At 47.2% G+C, this 21295-nt stretch overlaps 1 protein-coding gene across 1 annotated transcript; it reads left to right on the forward strand.

The window, feature by feature from the left end:
• Positions 1-7806: 7806 nt before the first annotated feature.
• LOC131279009 (disco-interacting protein 2 homolog A-like) lies at positions 7807-10551 on the forward strand. Its single transcript, XM_058299633.2, has 2 exons — positions 7807-7948; positions 8589-10551. The coding sequence occupies exons 1-2, from the start codon at positions 7884-7886 to the stop codon at positions 8839-8841; spliced, it is 318 nt and encodes a 105-aa protein (XP_058155616.1). The 5' UTR covers positions 7807-7883; the 3' UTR covers positions 8842-10551.
• The last annotated feature ends 10744 nt before the right edge of the window (positions 10552-21295 follow it).

Genomic DNA, 21295 nt, shown 5'->3' on the forward strand with positions numbered 1-21295 from the left:
AATGGACACAGAGAGCAGACAATGGAGGGGTGGGGGGGAAAGAGAAGAGAAAAAAATAAAAAGTAATAATAATAAATCTTTTTAAAAAATAAATAAATTGTTTAAGGATATAGAGAAATGCAATAAAATAAAGTCAGGAGAGAATTGGGGGGGATGGAATTAGGGAGTGAGTGGGGCTCCAACTCTCTCTAAAATGTTATTTGAAAAAAGATTTTAAGCTATTGTGGCAAGATCTTAATTTTTGGCAAAGGTGGGTGGCAGGTACGAGAGTGGTTGTACTGTAAAACTTCTCACCATTTTTCTGTAAGTTTAAATATTCACAATGAGAAAAAAAATTAAACAAGAAGCAGTTATCTGTATTACGATAACTCTTAAAGGATTTTCAAACTGAAGACTATGATCAGCTGGGCTGCGTTTCCCTTGCACCAAGGAATCCCTGCTCATATGACGTCTGCCATATTTACCCACGGTCCTCGTGAACTTATTTAAATTATCCCATTTAACTGAATTCCCTGAACATTCATTTAGGAGAGAGAAGTATGTGGACAGCAATGCCAAAGAGAAAGATAACTAGATTCTTCCATAAAAATATACCTCTCGGATAATAAATCTGCATTATATAAGCATGTAAGTAGATGATAAACCTTTTAAAGATGGCAGATATTTAATGAATGAATGATTTTAAACTCACTTGGTGAGATACAGACACACTATGCTAGGATTCCTAAAGATCTCATGATTGAAACTTAGAACAGTTTTGGAACAGTAACAAGAACTTATGTATCATCTACTCTAGTGTTTTTCCAATTTTTCAGCCACACAAGTTCAGTTCAAATCAACTCTAACAATGAGTGTGAGGGAGAAGTTGCTCTCTGTGCTCCCTTTCCCCACTTAACTAGTGGACCCTGCTAAGAGAAAGCCATGGGAGACCCTGAGGCCAATGAGTGCTGTGCCATCTCTTCACAATACCCCCTCATGCCCCACACTCAGCTAAGAGGACGTGCTGCCCGTCTCTTTCTATCTGCCTCACCTCCATCTTCTCTAACTAGAGAGTTCTTCCTGCTCTGATCTACCATTCTGATTTTCCAGAATGTAAATCACTACGAATTTTTTTTCTTTTCAATTTTTATAACTTCAATCATTTCAGTGAGATTTGGGGAAGGAGAGTCACCTTTACCTGATGGCTGGTCATGCACATTGACCTAGAAAATTTCCTTTACTCCTAAAAATGCATCTTTTCTTGAAACCCTTTCCTGCCTTGAGTTCACAGATGCTCACATCCCTATTTCTCCTTCTCCCTCCGTCAGTCTTCCCTGGAGCTCTCTACCCTGCCTTGCTTTTATGGATTTGAGTTTCCGTAGGTCTTGTCCTAGGCTCTCTTTGATTTTTCAGTTTTCCCTGGATAATCACATTCACTTCAACTGGTATTTATGTGCTGATGTCCTCTAAGTTTTTACCTCTAGCTTACTCCTTTCTAGAAAGTACCAGGTCCACATAGCCAAATGTCCCTTGCACACCACCACTCAGTTCTCCCTGAGACACCTCACACTCAGCATAGACAGAACAGTATAAGGTACTCCATACCTTAGCACCATTCTCTCCCAGTCACCCAATCTCAGAAAATCAGGAGTCATCCTAGACTGTCCTTCAGTGTCACTCGTCTCAAAGTTCACTGGTTCTCTTTCAGATCCATTCTACTCGTCCCACTGCCTCACCCTCTGTCCAGGGCATCATAATCTCTTGCCCTGGATTACTGCAATGGTTTCTTTAAACTATTTTTTCTGCCTTCAACTGTATATTCTTCCCATCTGTTCTCTGCATGCTACCAGAATCATCATTCTAAATCACAAAGAGAAAGCGGGAAAGAGACAAATGCAGGGAGGAAAGAAGAGGAGGAGGAAGACCACACCCTTATAAGAATATTTCAGTTCAAGCTTGATACTTAAAACAAACAAACAAGCAAAAGGAGCTGCTGGCTCCATCATTAAGGAAGCCTTGCTCAGATAAAGTCCCCAGAATAACTACCTCCAACCCTTTTTTAAAATCAGAGAACCAGCACTGTTTCCAAAATTTTGTGGGTTTTGTGTTTGTTTTTTTTTTAAAGATTTATTTAATTATTTATCTCCCCTTACCTCCCCCCACCCCCCGCCCCATTGTCTGGTCTCTGTGTCCATTTGCTGTGTGTTCTTCTTTGTCCGCGTCTGTTGTTGTCAGCGGCACGGGAATCTGTGTTTCTTTTTGTTGCCTCATCTTGTTGCGTCAGCTCTCCGTGTGTATTGCACCATTCCTGGGCAGGCTGAACTTTCTTTCATGCTGGGCAGCTCTCCTTATGGGACGCACTCCTTGCGTGTGGGTCTCCCCTACGCGGGGAACACCCCTGCATGGCACGGTACTCCTTGCACAAACAGCACTGCGCGGGGGCCAGCTGCACACGGGTCAAGGAGGCCCGGGGTTTGAACCGCAGACCTCCCATGTGGTAGACAGATGCCCTAACCACTGGGACAAGTCTGTTTCCCTTTCATGGGTTTTTAAATGCACACGTTACATTGTTCATCTTTCCTACTCTTCTCCCATTGCCAAGAGCAGGGACAAAAAACTGCATGAGATATATTTTAGTATTAGTTTTTTGCAGAATGCTTTTGAGTAGATTATACACTCTATTGTGCTGTTCCATAAAGTAGCCACTAGCCACATGTGGCTATTTACATTTTAATTAGTTAAAAGTAAATTAAAACCAATATTCAGTTTCCAGTTGCACTAACCACATTTCAAGTGCTCAATGGTGACAGTGGCTAGTGGTTACCATATCTGACTGCGTAGCACATTTCTATTATAACTGCAATAAAAGATAATAGAGACAAAAAAGATGTAAGACATAAAAACCAAAAGACAAAATGGCTGACATAAATACTGCCTTTATAGTAATAACACTGAATGTTAATGGATTAAAATCCCCAACCAAAAGAAAAAGATTGGCAGAATGGATTAAAAAAAAAAAGCATGATCTAAATATATGTTAACAAGAAACTCTCCTTAGACTCAAAGACTCAAATAGGTTGAACATAAAAGGATGGTAAAAGATAATCCATGTGAGTAATAATAAAAAGAAAGCCAAGATCACTAAACTAATATCACACAATATAGACTAATTCAAAAGTTGTTATAGAAACAAAGAAGAACATTATATATTAAAAGGGTCTACCCACCAAGAACAAATAACAACCATAAATATATATGCACCTAACCACAGTGCCCCAATATATATGAGTCAAACACCAGCAAAACTGAAAGGAAAAATAGACAACTCTACAATAATTTGAAGATTTAAAAATACCATTCTCAACAACAGACAGAACATCTAGACAGAAGATCAATAAGAAAACAGAGAATTTGAATACTACTATAAATGAATCAGACCTAACAGACATATACAGAACAATGTACCCCAAAACAGCAGGATATACATTCTTCTCAAGTGTTCCCCAAGTAAGTTTCAATAATTTTACAAGATTGAAATTATACAAAGCATCTTCTCTAACCACAATGGAATGGAAGCTGGAAATCGGTAACAGGCGGAAAACTGGGAAATCAACAAATATATGGAAGTTAAATAACACACTCTTAAACAATCAATTGGTCTGTTTTAGTTTGCCAAAGGCTTACCGATGCAAAGTACTAGTAAAGGTTGGCTTTTATAAGGGGGATTTATTTGGAGTAAAAGCTTACAATTCCAAGGCTGTGAGAAGTCCAAACCCAGGCACCATCAGAGATGATTTCTCACCAAAGTCAGCTACTGTTGATCATGGTGAGATGGGCTGTGGGGCTCACGCCATCCTCACTGGGCTCAGAGCCCCTGCACTTTCACAACCTTGAGGCCCAAAGCAGGGCCACCTGGGGTCTGCACTCACCCCCACGCCGTGGTTTTGCCGTGTGCCCAGAGAGGGAGAGCCGCGGAGGCCTGACGCCAGCCGCGTGGGAGGGGGCCGCGCTGCGCGGTGGCCGTGGGCTGGGGCACGCACCCCTGCGCAGGAGCAGCAGTGGCACCTGGAACAGCATCCGCGAGCCGAGGAGGCGGAGCCGCAGGGAGGCTGGGGTGGCTGGAGCGGGCTGAGCGCCCCCAGCGTGTCAGAGCGAGAGGCGGGGGGCGTTCGTGAGGAGAGCAGAGCCGCAGAGGCGGACGTGACGAGAGCGGGAGAAGGTCCACCTGGCCCCACGGAAGGCCTGTGGGGTCGGGGCTGGAAGGAAAGCTGAGAATTCCCAGAACCGGGGGCGGACGCTGGCCTCGGGCGAAGGGCAGCCCCTTCCCCTCCTCGCGAAGCGCCCCGAGTCTCGGGTGGGCGCTGTTGCTTTCCCTGCGAGGAGGAAGGGGCTCTAAGGCAGAGTAGACAGAACCCGCGGCGGGGGGGGGGGGGGGGGGGAGGGGGCTTGCTGCGGCTAGCTGGCCCCCGCCCCGTCAGCCTTGCGGCACCCAGGAGGGCTGGTTGTCACCCCGTGCTCCGTAGATGGTCCCTGAATGGCAGTGAGCGTGTGGGTGCGCGGACCCGTGAAGCCTGGGCGAACGCGTGTGGAGGCGCAGCACGGGCCCCTTAGCTGCCGAGGCCTGGAAAGCCCGCTCGCCAGACGCCGCTCCGGGTGGGCGAGCTGAGGGTGACTCCAGGTTTAAAACCTCGGAGCAGGACGCCCAGGCCCTGGGAGGCCAGCGCAGGCCTCGCCGCCAGCCGTGAGCACAGCGCTGAGACGGGCCTCGGAAGCCGGAGCTCGCGCTCTGCTCGTCCCCCGCTCACGCCTGCTGGCACCTCCTTGCATAACCGATGAGGAGCTGAAGCCCTGGGAGACGGGCCAGGCCCAGCTGCCCCGTGCTCTGACGCGGGGCCGTTTCCCTCGAAGGTCTCCTGCTCTGGGCGGCGCGGCAGCAGCCTTTGTCCGTCCTGGACGGGCACGTCGGAAGGTTCAGCCGATGGCGGAGAGGCGGCTGCAAGTCGCACTGCCCCGGGAGAGCGCCCCGGCTGCAGCCGAGAGCGCATCAGGCACTCGAAGAGGCTTAATGGCCTCGGCAGACGTTTCCCACGTGCTGGGGCTTGGGCCTAGAGCGGTAGGCGGGATCCCTTGGGGCGAGTGGGCTGGGGCCCTCAGTGCCGTGACCCCAGCGGAGCACAGGCCTCCGTCGTCTGGAAGGTGCTCTTTTCGCTCTTAGGGAAGTTTCCTAGTGTGGGACGAGGTGGCTGACGGAGGCCCTCCCCACCACGTCCAGGGGTGCGTGGCTCTGCTGACGCGCATGACTCCAGTTGTACCACCGTGTCCCCGACTTTCTCCAAAGCGCAGTCGGCGTTGGGGTGGCGTCTCCATGCGTGTGCGCTGCGCCCTGGCTCGGCCCCGAGGCCGTCGCGTGTTGGAGTAGCCGCGTCAGCCCCTTCTCTCCTCGTTCAGATCCTGCCCGGGGTGAAGGTCATCATCGCGCACACACAGACCAGGGAGCCCTTTGGAGACTCGCACCTGGGGGAGGTGAGTGCTCAGCCCTGGGGGCCGCCTCAGTGCGGGCGCGTCCTCTCCGCGGCGGGCGCACCCCCTCCGGGGCCCGTGCTGCAGCCCTGGCTCCTGGGGCCCGTCCACCACAAGGGTCACTGGGAGGCCCGAGCAGGGGCCGCGGGTAGAAAAGCCCCTCAGCTGCTCCTCAGAAAGCAGGCTCTGTGCCAGTGGGATGGGCCTCCACGCTTGGTGGGGGAGGCAGAGGGGCGCGGCCAGCCCTCAACCTCTGACCCAGGACAGCGGCTTCTGCGCAGGGATGGCGGGCGCGGATGCTCGTGCGGTGCAGGCCCGCCCAGCCTCGCCGGGCATGGGGAAGCAGCCTCCCTTTGGCAGCCCGCCCTTGGGGACGTGCCGTCAGGAAGTGTCCCCGTGCCAGGCGGGAGCACAGCGGCAGGTCCCGCCCGTGCAGCCTTCGGGAAGGGCGGGAAGAGCCGGTGACCCTGCTGGCTTGCAGCGTGCGTTCTCGCCGCCTTCCAGGGGCCGTCGGGCCCGGGTCCCCCAGGAGCCATGCTGTGTCACTGGCTCCAGCCACCCTGGCGCGGTGATGGGACGGCCTTCCCGCCCTCCTGGCCAGCGAGCCGTGCTGGGCGCTCCGGGCGCCCCCAGGGTGGTCCCGGTGGCCTGAGCCCGGGGAAGAAGCCTCCGTCCCCCAGCTTGCCCTGCAGGGACCCCTGCGAGCTGCAGGCTGCGGCGCCGGAGGAGCCTTACCTGCACGGCCCCAGAGCTTTAGCGGGGCGCCGGAGGGAAAGTGCCAGCGGCTCCGGGCGGTGGGCGGGGCTCTGGCCTGCACCCAGGCACCGACGTGCGCAGAGCACAGCGTTCGTGGCGCGCCCTGCGGTGCGTGTTAGACGCTCTTAATCACGAATAGCAGTTTGATGTGAGCACAGAATTACATCTTTATGCTCGTCTGTGTCGGAAAAAGTCCTGCAAACGTCAGTCCCAGGCCAAAGGAGGGAAGATTACTTACTTTGTCCGAACGAGTAACTTAATTTAGTTCACAAAACGAGAGACGTGGAGACGCCCCCCATCCGGTTAGCGGTCCTCGGGCGTCCTGGCCCTCCTTTGCGCGCGCGCGTCCTGGTCCGTGCCCGGTGGGCGTGGCCGTGCCTCCCGCCGCCGGCGCCCTGCCGGCCCGGCAGGTCTGGGTGAGCAGCCCCCACAACGCCAGCGGCTACTACACGGTCTACGGCGAGGAGTCGCTGCACGCCGACCACTTCAGCGCTCGGCTCAGCTTCGGGGACACCGAGACCGTCTGGGCCAGGACCGGGTACCTCGGCTTCCTCCGCAGGGCGGAGCTCACCGACGCCAGCGGAGGTGAGGGGCCCCGCGGGCAGGGGAGCGTCAGCCGGGCCGGCCCACACCCACCCAGGAGCCTTCCGTTAGGCGACAGGGTAAAGGTCGCACTCTGATGACCGCCCTCGCTGCAAATTCTAATCTTCCTGTTTTCGCTTCTTGGCTCCTGAAACAAAAGCCGCCCGGTGGTTGCTCAGCGGCAGCGTCTCCTGGCGGGGGTTTCCTGGCCGGGTCTCCGAGGCTGGCAGGCCTGTCCCCGGGGCGTCTGCTGCCGGCCTTGGGCTCCGCGGCGCCCCACACGCGGCGCACTGGCTGCGGGCTCTCCTCTCGCGGCTCCGGGCTGCTCCCCTGGCTCCTCTCTCCACTGACTTTCTCCTTGTGAAAGACTGCGGTGTGCGGTTAAAGCCCCAGCGCAGCAGAGCCGCGCAGTGACCCTGAGAAACGCCTTGGAGGTCTTGTTTATGACGGGTCCACGCCCACCAAAATGCGGGCCAAGACCTCGTCCCGCACCGGGGCCAACTCAGCCCCGCGCGTCTCCCCAAGCCGTCCTGTCCCTGGGTGCGGCCCCCGGAGGTGGTGCTGGCGGCAGGCTCCCCCCTGCTCTGACCTTCCAGCGGGCTGAGCCCCTCGGCCAGCAGGCGGCTCTCCAGAACCTTCTGCTTTTAGTGTCTAAAGACCCGCTTGGCGTTGCAGCTAATTGGGTCACGTCAGAACTTCTGGCAGCCCCTGTAGATGCTTTTTGGTGTCAAAGATGAAAATTATTTTTGGGTACACACTCATACATTGCAGTGACGTTTCTGAGGCGTTTCCTGCTAGGAGAGCGAGACTTCTTGGCGCGTCAAGACCAGCCCCCAGCCCCATCTGCCCACGGGTGCGGTTGTGGGGGCTGGAGAACTTGTTCCTTGTCTAGAGTGCGCAGTCAGGGCGAGAGCCGCAGCTGTGCGTCAGGAAGAGCTGACTTGCTTCCCTGGCTCGTGAGCGCTCCAAAGTGCGTGCTCTCCGCAGAACACCACGATGCGCTGTATGTCGTTGGGTCTTTGGACGAAACCCTGGAGCTGCGAGGCATGCGGTACCACCCCATCGACATTGAGACGTCTGTGATCAGGGCACACAGGAGCATTGCCGAGCGGTAAGAGCACGAGCAGCCCCAGGCACCGGCGCTGGGGCGGGCAGTGGGGGCAGGCGGCCTGGCACGCCCAGGGCGTCTCTGTGCACCGGGGCTTCCTGGGCGCCTGCGTGTGGGGTCTGGGCCGAGGCGCTCATCAGAGCTGCCTGCTGCCCTGTGCAGCGGCCTCCCGGCTGTCCACAGCGCACACAGGGCCTGGGGCCACCGCCTCCAGCCCACCCTGAGACACCCCTCCAGGCCACCCATTGCTGCCTTCAAGTGTTTGCTTGATTTTCCTTCTTCCTAATCAGTTTTAAACCAAGCGACCACCCCTGAGTGCACAGGCAAGATGTAATGTGTACACACTTCTAATCCTGAAACGTTCTGCTTTTATTGTGAATTTCTTAGTTTAGATGGTTTTAACTCGTGGTATCTTCACTTTGGAGGGAGCCTGCATTGGGGCAGGTACAGTTTTCAACACCAAATAATACTCGGGATTCTTAAGGAGAACTTTAATTAAAGCACGTCCTCCGGGTCTCGCTGAACCTGTGCGCTCTAGCACGCGCCACCGGCTGCCGTCCTCACTGTCCCTCTCCGGGGGCCTTGACCGGCGTCCGTGGCTGCAGCCTGGCCTGCCCGCGCCTGACGCCCGTCCTCTCCGCAGCGCGGTGTTCACGTGGACCAACCTGCTGGTGGTGGTGGTGGAGCTGGAGGGGCTGGAGCGGGCCGCGCTGGACCTGGTGGCCCTGGTGACGAGCGTGGTGCTGGAGGAGCACTGCCTGGTGGTCGGCGTGGTGGCCATCGTGGACCCGGGCGTCATCCCCATCAGCTCCCGGGGCGAGAAGCAGCGGATGCACCTGCGGGACGGGTTCCTGGCCGACCAGCTGGACCCGATCTACGTCGCCTACAACATGTGACACCCGCGCAGCGGGAGCCCGCGCCTGGGCCCTTAGGACCGCGGTGAGGCAGCTCGGGGCGCCCAGCAGCACGGGCCGCGGCGGCCACGCTGAGCCGTCGGCAGCACCAGCTCCCGGCGGTGCTTTACAGACCCGTCTTCACGGCTCCCGAAGTCTCACGTGGGAACACACGTCCTGAATTTATTTAAAGAAATTATCTGAATCTGCTACGGGCATTTACCAAAACATGAATGTCGGTGTTTTATCAGACAGGGTCACTGGAAAAGGAACGCCCTGGCTTGGGCACTGAGAAAATTGCAGATGCACGGTTGTTCTCTACTGTATTACAAGTTTGCACTTTTTTTAGGCTAAAATTATAGTTCCCAGTTTTTAAAATCCAATTATTTATCCCCAATTTAAGTAAGAATTTCTATGCTGGGAAGACCTAGTCTAGTCGCCCCGTTTGATTTCACAGTGAGGCTGAGCCCAGAAAGGCCGGCGGAAAGCAGGGTGAGCCCTGGCTGCCCCCTGCCCCTCTGGCTGCGCGAGCTCCGTGGCCACGCAGCATACCCTGCTGGCAGTGTCTTCACTGGAGCCAGCCGCCACCGCCTGCCTGCACAATCGGTGATCTCAGTAAGTGCCGATTTGGACTGTTGGTTAAAGGTTCTGTTTCAGAAGATACACCAGCATTTATTTTGAAACCACTGTCCTGGTGTTGAAACTTCATGCTATGTGAATAGCTCATTTTCATAACACTACAACATCATTCTCCTCAGTACAACAGAAGGGTAGTGAATTACTATTTTTATTCCAGTTCAACAGATTTGGAAGCATTGCTGGGAAAGTGACATACTCAGTACCATTTTGTGAACATTTTGCGGTAATGCTTGAGTCGTTGAAGGTGGAGATGGCCTGACCCTCATCATCTGCTTTTCCTTTTTGAGTCATGTGCCTATAAAATTTGGCCAACTCATATTCAGTTACTTTATTCAAACTGGACTAAGCAGAGTAGTTTAATAAGTATAGTAACCTCAATCAAAGAAGAAAATGCCAAGTCCTTTAGATACTTCTAAAAATTTGAGTCAAGCATGCATCTGAGACAGGTTATTTTTATATAGCTAATTAAGAGTATGTTATGAGTTCTTGGGCTTTTGTCGCCTGAGGGTGCTTATGTTTACAAATCATGCATGCGTCACAGAAACAACCAGGCTTTTCTGGAATTAGCCTGGATCAGTGCCTAACAAAACGGTAATCACTCCCCTGCCATGCTAAAGTCCACAACCTAATCGTCTGACTGCAGATTCTACGTCTTCTCTTCCGTGGCTACAAAAGCATCCCGTGTAGCAGAACTGTTTGCCTGTGGCGTGAGCGCTGGTGTGGCATGCTGCAGCATCCCGCGCTTCTGGTAACCCTATGTAACTATGTACAGAACCTGTGTAACTTACTGCTTGACATTCAGAGGCTTTAGCACTGGACTAACGGACATTCCTTATAAGAGAAACGCAAGGAAGGGAAGAGAACTACGTAACCTCAGCTTTAATGTTGTAGTTTTATAGCAAACAAAATATTGTAAGATTTTTGTATTGAAATAACAGTGGCAGTAAGACAAGTTGTCTTGTAAATTAAGATTATAAGAAGTGTATTAAAATGTTTCAAAATTACTCTCTGGGAGTTCTGTATATCACACAAAATTTTTTATATCATTATGTTAATAAAAAGTTAACTTTGTAATTCTATATTTTGAAGTTCATGGCAAGGTTTTTTACATTATCCCAACTAGGATGTATTTATTATGCATTTTTTTCCCTAAATCTAAAAGCAATTATGCCTACAGCATAATTCTAGAAAGCACATTAAAGCAGTAAAGAAGGAAATTAACATCTCATATAACCCTACCTCTCAGCAATAGCTGCATTAGTATTTGACGTAAATCCTTTCAGGGATTTATTTTTTCCTTTTTAAATTTTTTTTTAAAAATTAGGATCATATACTTATTTTATTTTATCTTTTTCTGTGTTCATCATTTTTTAATTCATTTTTTTAAAATATTGCATTAAAAAAATATGAGGTTCCCATGCACCCCCACCACCCCCACCCCACCACTCCCCCCACAGCAACACTCTCCCCCATCATCATACACATCCATTGCATTTGGTGAGTACATCTCTGGGCATCACTGCACCTCATGGTCAATGGTCCACGTCATGGCCCACACTCTCCCACGTTCCATCCAGTGGGCCCTGGGAGGACCTACAATGTCTGGTAATTGTCCCTGCAGCACTACCTAGGACAACACCAAGTCCCAAAAATGCCCCCACATCACATCTCCTCCCATTCCCCGCACCCAGCAGCCACCATGGCCACTTTCTCCACACCAATGCCACATTTTCTCGATTAATAATCACAATAGTTCATGAATAGAATATCAGTAAGTCCACTCTAATCCTTACTGTATTCCTCCTTCCTGTGGACTTGGCTTGGTTGTGTCCATTACACATCATATACTTATTTTATAATCTGATTTTATTCTTAGTAAGTTGCAGGCTTTTTAGGCTCCTGTGTGTACTCCTCTGGTTTCCTTGCAGTGGCTGTATGATCCTCCCTTGCACAGGCATGCTGTGGTGACCGTCGTCTGTTCTGGCGTTGCACACCATGCTGCCATCACGCTCGGCCGCCAGCCTCCACGTCCACACGCCTCCACACACATGTCCAAGCACAGTTCCCACCCTTGGGTCCTACAGGTACAACGATGGGGTCAAAGTTTATGTCACGTTGGAGGCTTTGTTTTAACTTTTTTATTGTGCTAACGTGTCCAACTTAAAATTCCCTGTTTGAACCACTTCCAGGTGTTGGTTTGTTGTACTAGTTACAGTCACGGCGCTCACTGTGCGTCGTCACCATGTCCCGTACCCGGGCTCTTTCATCACCTCAGATGGAAGCGTGGGCTGAGCGCTCACGCCTCTCCCCGCGCCCTGGGCCCTGGCGCCTGTGATCTCCCCTGTCCTAGACGCTCACTGCGGTAGTGGGATCACACCGCGCTCGTCTCCGTGCGGGGCTGGCCTCACTCGCGGACGGCCTGGCGCGCGCCAGGGCTCCTTGCTGCGCACTGCCAAGGCATCCCCTCGGGCGTGGCCCGCCCTTCGTGGCTCCGTCGGCGGCTGTTGGAAGCTTTCGATGCCCTCGGACAGGCAGGCAGCACCGCCGGCAGCGCTGGAAACGGGCATTTGCTAAAGGTAGTAAGTTTTTACCAAACTGATTGGCAAATAAGTGTTTAATTTCTAGTCATATTAATTTTTTGATCATTTTATTTCTCATCTGATGTAGTTTCTTCAGTTCTTAAAATACTGGAGTGTTTCCTTAGCTATTTGTGGAGCCATTTTATATTAACTTTTCTAATGTATTTGCATCTTGATGCCATTTTTAAAAATTGAGGTTTTTAAAATATTCTAAATATTTTATCAAGACTCTGGTTACAGTCATTTCATCCTGGATTATAAACAGAGCTGATTTGTTTCAAAGTGGTTCAGAAATGGCCAAGACACCCCCAAGGGGCAGTGACAGCCGAGTTACTGTGTTCAGTCCTGCCAGAGCCACACGGGCTGACGCCTGCATTCAGTCTTCCAGACTTTTCTAGAAAAGAGCAAGAAGACCTGCTGCTGCGTTCGTCTTGCTGACCATAAATATTTTTCTTGAGTCATGTGCATGTAATTTGTTGTGTACAAAAAGAAGACAAAGGAGCATTCCCTTTCCATTTCAAATCATTTGCATAAATTTTGGGTCCTAAAAAATGAAGGAGGAAACACTTTTTCTCTAAATTGGATGCAGAAACAATGTTATAACATGTACAGCATCCATATTCCTTTGCATGATGTTCAATTCAATGGAGAATTAAAGAGCTTTTTAAAGTAGTTACATGCAAAATTTCAAGAAGAAAATTTTATTTCAAGTAGGTTCCATGGTAGGTATGAGAATAACCTTACAGCTTCTATAATGAGCTGTGAAATTAATGCCCCAGTATTGCTTTGAAAATATGCCCCTAAATTGTTAAGAGAAATTCTAACTTGATCCGAATATGCATATAACTGGGATTCTTCAGTTATCCTCTTGGCTTGACTGTCACTCCTCTCCTTATCTGGCTCCAACCAATGAAATGCCAGTGTTTCTTTCTCAACTCTTCAGCTGAGGGTTTTTTATCCCTCAGTTGCACGAACTCTTCCTCCTGCACAGGGACTTCTTGGACTGCTTTGGCACCTTTGCTGCTTCCTCACCTCCTTCCATTGGCCACTAGAAGCTGTCCAAGTAGGAAATAGAAAGCTTCCAGTTCTGTGAGGATCTCGGTAGAGCTTCAGCTACACTAAACGTTCTGTCAGTCCAGCACTAAGTGGGATCAAATTGTGTTCCAACTCCAATAAAACCCCCTGGAGCAGCCTGCTGAAGATCATTCTGTTCTGCAGAAAGTAATAAACTTTTGGGAAAATATGGGTTTACATGAGCTTCCCGTCACAGTCTCTGGATATACCCCCATGTCCCCTTGAGCACGTTCAGAGCTCTGCCCCCAGCTCGGTCCACTTGGGGTCACCAGCCTCACAGCAGGTTTTGGAGCATCAGGACTTCAGAACAGCAAGTCGGGGTTCTGAAGTGAAGTCTCATGGGGGAACTAGAATTTTCTTTACTGTGTACTCAAGGGCAACTTCCATATTGTATTTCAGCTGCGTGGAAACTGGAATAATAGGAGTTCCTTCTGCCATTGTACCTTATGCGAATGGAAGGACCTGTTCATGTTATTCATTAGCCAACTTCATTTTACAAATCTATTTTATTTTGTAGAATCAAAATATGCATCAGTTTCATGATTTCTGTAGCAGAAATCTCATTCAGAAGACCAAGATCGAGGACGAGATTCGTTTCAGGCTACTCCCAGAAGAGCGGCACCCATTGCTGCAGAGGAACAAGTCCACCCGCGGGAGGTTCCCCTTGGCCCCTCAGTGTCTCCCGGAGGCTCGTCGGCACTGCCACTGCAGGGATCTGGCAACTTCTGGCTGAGAACAACTTGGATCATCGAGTTCATGAACCTCAGCATTAGCGTAGCCAAGCTTGACTGTAGTATTTCTTTCTAGTTATTTTTGTTTAAAGATTTATTTATTTACCCCCCACCCCCCGTTGTTTGGGCTCACTGTCTGCTCTCGGTGTCTGCTCATCTTCTCTTTAGGAGGCACTGGGAACCAAACCCAGGACCTCCCACGTGGAAGAGAGGCGCTCAGCCACTTCAGCCACCTCAGCTTCCTGGTTTGTTGTGTCTCTCATTGTCTTTCCTCTTTGTGTCACTTTTGTTGTGTCATCTTGCTGCATCAGCTCGCCTTCTCCAGAAGGCACCGGGAACCAAACCCAGGACCTCCCATGTGGTAGGCAGAAGCCCAATTGCTTGAGCCACATCCACTTCCCCTAATTCATTTTAATATATATTTTTTGTTAGAAGACTTGTTATGCATAATAAGCAGAATTCTCATACATCACTCCTCCACCAACACCTTACATTGTTGTGGAACATTTGTTACAGATCAGGAAAGAACATCATCAGGCTATTACCACTAACTATGGTCCATAGTGTACATTGGGTGTATTTTTCCTTACACCCCCTATTATTGACACTGTGTAGTAGTGTTGTAATTTGTTACAGTTCATGAGAGAACACTCATATTTGTACATTTAACGACAGTCCATTTTCCCCCATACGTGGGCCACTCAGTGACTCTCACCTTCATCACAGAGCTGTGCCTCAATAAATTTTTTAATGTTTTCTTAATCCAGAAGAAAAAATTCCATACCCCCTGTTATTGACCCTTAGTGTTGAGATAGTACCTTATTTGACATTGATGCAAGAATATTACAGTATTGCTGCTAACTATAGTCCATCGTAAGTTGCATTAATTATATTTTCCCATGCATCACCATGTTCTTACCACCTTGTATTAGTAACATACATTTGTTCTAGTTCACAGGAGAAATTCTTGTATTGTACTATTAACCACAATCCGCATCCACCTCCAGGGTTACTGTTGTTCAGTTCCTAGATTATTCTGTAGCTTTCTTTCAATTGACATTTTCATCCCTAGAGTACACCTTTCAGCCACAATCCCATTTTTAAATCAGCTGTGTTAGTTCTACTCACTAGGAAATTATGGCCCATCCAAAGGAAGAAGATGAAAATTCAGAAAACACCAATGAAGAAGATAAGAATGTGGACACACCAAACAAAGCCTTTTTAAAAAATGACCTTAAAAATGCTTAAGGAGATATAGGGAAGTACAGAGAAAGAACTACAGGATATCAGGAAAACAATGACTAATATGAGGGTTTAAATAAATTTTTTTAAACAACCCAAACAGAACTACTGGAGTTGAAGACCACAGTAATTGAAATGGAAAATGCCCAGGAGGGTTTCAGGAGCAGATTGGAGTTGACAGAAGAACAAATCAGTTACTTTGAAGACAAGACACTTGAAGTGAGACAGGCTGAGGAGCAAAAAGGAGAAAGAAATACTAAAGGTGAAAAGAGCCGAAGAAGCTAGGGACAGCGTCCAGTGCACTGATATCCACATTATGGGAGTCCCAGAAGGAGAAGCAGCAGAGAGGGGCAGAAGGAATATTCAGAGAAATAATGACAGAGAACTTCTCAAACTTAGCAAAAGGTGTGAATATGCACATCCAAGAAGCTCAACGAATACCAAGCAGGATGAACATGAAGAAAAATATACCCAGTCATGTATTGATTAGAAAAGACAAGGAGAGAATTTTGAAGGCTACAAGAAAAGAAATGTGTTACATGCAAGGGAATCCCAGTAAGACTGAATGCTGATTTCTCATCAGAAACCATGGGACCAAGACAGAGGGTACTTAAAGTGCTGAAGGAAAACAGCTGCCAGCCAAGAATTTTCTATCCAGCAAGACTGTCTTTCAAAAATGAGAGGACTAAGACATTCTCAGGTAAACAAAAGCAGAGGGAGTTCATCACCGCTAGACCTGCCCTACAAGCAGTGCTGAAGGGAGTTCTTCAGACAGAAAGGAAAGGACACTAGACAGTGGTTCAAAAACACAAAAAGACTCAAGACCAGTGGTAAACGTTATCATTTGAATAATTGTAAATGCCAGTATTATTATATTGTTTGGTATGTAACTCCACTTCTTCCCACAGGTGGTAAAATACAAATGCATAAGAAGGAATGATAAACTAGATTTTTGGAAATACAATGTACAAAGGTATAAGTGGGAACAAGTACAAAAAATGGTGGGGGCACAGAGGGGTATAGGAAAAGTGTATGTACATGTTATTGAAGTTAAGTTGGTTTCAAACCAAATATTATTGTTAAATAATTAGGATGTTAAAATTTAACCCTATGACAAGGAAAACAGACATAAAATAGATCCAGATAGGATCATTCAATATAGTACAACACAAGAAAGCAAAGAAATATAAAAGTAGGTTTTAATGGAAGTAAGGGATAAAAAGTTATAAGAGTTAGAAAGGTTAAATAACAAAAAGGCAGAAGAAAGACTTGTATTATCAGTAGTGACTTTAAATATAAAAGTCAAAAGGCAGGGATTGGCAGAATGTATAAAGGAAACATGACCCAACTATATGCTGTCTGCAAAGTCAAAGATCTGGCAGTGAAAGGATGAGAAAAAGTATACTATGCAAGTAGTAGCCAAAGGAAAACTGAGGTGGCTATAATAATATCAGATAAAATAGACTTAAACTCAAAAACAGTTACAAGGGACAAAGATGGTCCTTTCAAAATGATTAAGGGGACAACTCAACAGAAGATGTAAAAACTATAAATATATACCCACCTAACAGCAAAGCCCCAAAATATGAAGAAAATACAGATTTGAAGGGAGAAATTGATGGTTCTACATTAATTATGGAAAACTCTCACTAATGGAAAGATCATCTAGTCAGAAGATCAATAAGGAAGTATAAGACATGAATGATACAATAAATCAGTTAGACCTAAGGAAATGTGGTATATACTTACAATAGAATATTATTCAGTTGTACAAAGGAATGAAGTCCTGATGCATGTGACAACATGGATGGACTTTGGGGACATTACGTTGAATGAAAAGAGCTAAACACAAAAGGAAAAATATTGTATCATTTTAGTTATGAACAAATTTTAATAGACAAACTCACGGAGTTGAAGTCTAGAATATAGGTTACCAGGAGATAGACTGGGGTTAGGGAATTGGGAATTGATGCTTAATTTGTGCAGATTTTCTATATAGGCTGATGGTAAAAGTTTGGACATGGATGGTAGTGATGGTAGCATTTTATTGTACTTACAGTCAACAGCACTGAACCATATAGGTGAATGTGGCTAAAAGGGAAAACTTTAGGATGTATACGTTACTAGATCAAGATTTAAAGGGTAAAAACATAGGACTGCACAACATAGTGAACCCTATTTTAGACAAAGGACTATCGTTAATAGTACTATTCTTTCATGAATCTTCATGAATTGTAACAAATGTTATCCTAATAAATTGTTAATAATAGGATGGTATATGGAGGGAATATACCTAGTGTAAACTATGGACAATAGTTAATAGTACTATTTTTTTTTTTACTTAAAATTCTTTTATTTATTTATTTATTTATTTATTTTTTAATTACATTATGAATAATATGAGGTCCCATTCAACCCCACCGCCCCCGCCCCCCACTCCCCCCACAGCAACACTCTCTCCCATCATCATGACACATCCATTGCACCTGGTAAGTTCATCTCTGAGCATCACTGCACCCCATAGTCAATGGTCCACATCATAGCCCAGACTCTCTCACGTTCCATCCAGTGGGCCCTGGGGGGCTCTATAATGTCCCGTAATTGTCCGTGAAGCACTATCCAGGACAACTCCACGTCCCGAAAACGCCTCCACATCTCATCTCTTCCTCCCGTTCCCCACACCCAGCAGCCACCCTGGCTACCGTTCCCGCACCCATTCCACATTTTCTCTGTGGAATAGTACTATTTTAATAATCTTTCATCCATGTTCACAAATGTAACTACTGTTAAAAAATAGTATAATTATTTTTTAAAGTGCTATCATAAATTGTAACAAATGTTCCACACCAAACGCGAGGTGTTGGTGGTGAGGTGGGTGTGGAAATCATGTAGTTTTTTTGTTTTGTTTTTTTGTAATATGTTTTTTTTTATTGATTTTGTAAAAATATTACATTAAAAAAATATGAGGTACCATTCAACCCCACCACCCCCACCGCACCCCTCCCCCCCCAGCAACACTCACTCCCATCATCATGAACATCCATTGCATCTGGTAAGTACATCTCTGGGTATCTCTGCACTTCATGGTCATTGGTCCACATCATGGCCCACACTCTCCCTCATTCCATCCAGTGGGCCCTGGGAGGATTTACAATGTCTGGTGATTGCCCCTGAAGCACCATCCAGGGCAAGTCCAAGTCCCAAAGGCGCCTCCACATCTCATCTCTTCCTGCCATTCCCCATACCCATCAGCCACCATGTCCACTTTTCCCACTCCAATGCCACCTTTTCTCTGTGGACCTTGGATTGGTTGTGTCCGTTGCACCTCTATGTCAAGAGGAGGCTCAGATTCCACATGGTTACTGGATGCAATCCTCCTGCTTTCAGTTGTAGGCACTCTAGGCTCCATGGTGTGGTGATTGTCCTTTTTCAACTCCATCTTAGCTGAGTGAGGTGAGTCCAATAAATCAGATTGTAGGAGCTGGAGTCTGTTGAGGCTCAGGGCCTGGGTATCATATTGTCAGTAAAAAGATTCAATCCCCTAAATATATCTTAAACCCCAATACCAACTACAATTCCAGTAAAGTAGCATGATAGTCTTATGAAAAGAGATCCCCTCTGGGTCCAGTTTCATCACGCAGAAACACCAGCTCCAAAGAAGGGCCATCTGACATAGCAGTGAACCCTATCTGCCATGACCATAGAACCCGTGGGTCCCTTTAGCCCTCAGAGGAACCAATACCTGGGGATTGTATCTACTTTATCTGTCTCTTAGACTCTGCTCAGTTGTGCATAAGGGCAATCCTTCTGACAGCCTCCAGACTCTTTTTTTAGAGACTCATAGCCATATAAACTCATTTCTCCTTTCTATTTCCCCCTTACATTAGGTCAAACAGCATTTTAAAGTCATATTATTCTATGTAGACAGGGATATTCTACTGATCTGCATCAAACCTTTAATTCAAGGTCATTTTCCAGTTGCATTATCAGTTGTTAGTTGATAGTGATCCCTCGGTGCCAGGGAGGCTCATCCCCGGGTGTCATGTCCCACACTGGGGGGAAGGCATTGCATTTAGATGCTGAGTTAGGCTTCGAGACTGGCCACATTTGAGTAACATGAAGGCTGTCAGGAGGAAATTCCCAGGCACAGTGCTGCTCTAGGCCTTGTTCTTATTTCAGGCATATAGGCTCACAAGCATAGTCATTAGTATCAGGGGCTCACTGTTGGACCCTCATTCCTTCTTGGTCCTTGCCGCTGCACTTGGGGGATTGCCTCTGCTCCCCTAGGGAAATCATGTAGTTTTAAATTTAAATTTTAAGTTTAAAAAGTATTTTAAAAAAGAATCAACTAAACCAAAAGTTAGTCCTTTGAAAAGGTCAACAAAATTGACAAGTCTTTAACTAGACTGACCAAAAAAAAAAAAAAAAGAAGGACTCAAGGAAAATCAGAAATGAAGAGGCGACCATTACTACCAACTACACTGAACTAAAAAGGTCTATAAAGGGATACTATGAACAACACTATGCCAATAAATTAGGTTAACCTAGATGAAATATACAAATTATTAGAAACACACAAGCTACATTGATTCAAGAAGGAATAGATGATCTCAACAAACCAATTACTAGTAAAGAGATTGAATCAGTAATAAAAAATCTCCTAACAAGGGGGTGTATGGAAAAAATATATGAAGTGTATGCTGTGGACCATAGTTGTAATAGTCTGATGATGTTCTTTCATAATTCATAACAAATATACCACAACAATGTAGGGTGTTGGAGGGGTGATGTATGGGAATTCTGCACATATTGTGTATTAGTCAGCCAAAGGAGTGCTGATGCAACATACCAGAAATTGGTTGGTTTTTATAAAGGGTATTTATTTGGGGTAGGCACTTACAGATACCAGGCCATAAAGCATAAGTTACTTCTTCACCAAAGTCTTTTGCCACGTGTTGGAGCAAGATGGCTGCCAACATCTGAGAGGGTTCAGGCTTCCTGGGTTCCTCTCTTCTAGGGTCTTGCTTCTCTCTGGGTTCAGGGTTCCTCTCTTCCCAGGGCTTGCTTCTTCCTGGTCTCAGTGTTCCTCTCTTCCTGGGGCTGGCTTCTTTCCTCTGTGAGCTTACTTCCCAGGGCTTCAGCTTAAAACTTGAGCATCAAACTCCAACATCAAAACTCCAACATCAGAAAACCTACAACTCTGTCCTTTGCCATGCCTTTTTCTGTGAGTCAACACCCTAATGACGTGGCCCAATCAAAGCCCTAATCATAACTTAATCACGCCCAGGTACAGACTGATTACAAACATAATCCAATATCTATTTTTGGAATTCATAACCATATCAAACTGCTATATTATGCATGATTGTTCTGTAAGCTCACAACTTCTCTAATAAAAATTAATTTTAAAAATCTCCCAAAAAAGAAAAGCCCATGACCTGATGGCTTCACAGGGGAATTCTACCAAACATTCCAAGAGTTAACTCCAATTCTGCTCAAACTCTTCCAAAAAATTGAAGAGGAAATACTCCCTAATTTATTTTACAAGGCTAACGTCACCCTTATACCAGAGCCAGATAAAGATACCACAGGAAAAGAAAATTACAGACAATATATCTTATCAATAGAGATGCAAAAATCCTCAACAAAATACTAGCAAACAGAATCCAACAGCATATTAAAAGAGTTATATGCGATGATCAAATGGGACTTATGCCTAGTATTCAAGGGTAGCGCAGCATAAGAAAATAAATGAACGTAATACACCACCTAACAGAATAAAAGAAAAACCCATCATCTCAATTGATGCAGAAGAGGCATTTGACAAAATGCAGCACCCTTTTTTGATTAAAAAAAAAATCAGAATGCTAGGAATAGAAGGAAATTTCCTCAACATGATAAAAAGACATATATGAAAATGTCTCAGCTACACGCGCACTTGCCATGTCATATGCAAAGGCTCAGTTTTAAGTTGATGCTGCCAAACTGTTAGTTTTCCAGAAAGACTGTAAGGATTTCTCTCCCATCAGTTTGCTTAATTGTAGCCATTCTAGGCAGCGGGTGGCTTGAATTTGCCCTTCCCTGTGGAGAGGAGATGCCAAGCGCCTCGTCACCTGCTCCAAGAACCTCGAGTCTCTCAGGACCCCCAGACCACCTCTGCGAGCCCTCTGCCCATCACCTGCCCGTCCGTCT

This window comes from Dasypus novemcinctus, chromosome 6 (assembly GCF_030445035.2).
Source record: "Dasypus novemcinctus isolate mDasNov1 chromosome 6, mDasNov1.1.hap2, whole genome shotgun sequence".
In the NCBI taxonomy this organism is placed as follows: Eukaryota; Metazoa; Chordata; class Mammalia; order Cingulata; family Dasypodidae; genus Dasypus; species Dasypus novemcinctus.

What these genes read in the sequence shown, in the direction of transcription:
- LOC131279009 (XM_058299633.2), top strand. Translation starts at nt 7,884, where the DNA reads ATGCGGTACCACCCCATCGACATTGAGACGTCTGTGATCAGGGCACAC. An exon ending in CACAGGAGCATTGCCGAGCG is followed by an intron (nt 7,949 to 8,588) that starts GTAAGAGCACGA and finishes TCCTCTCCGCAG; the next exon opens with CGCGGTGTTCACGTGGACCA.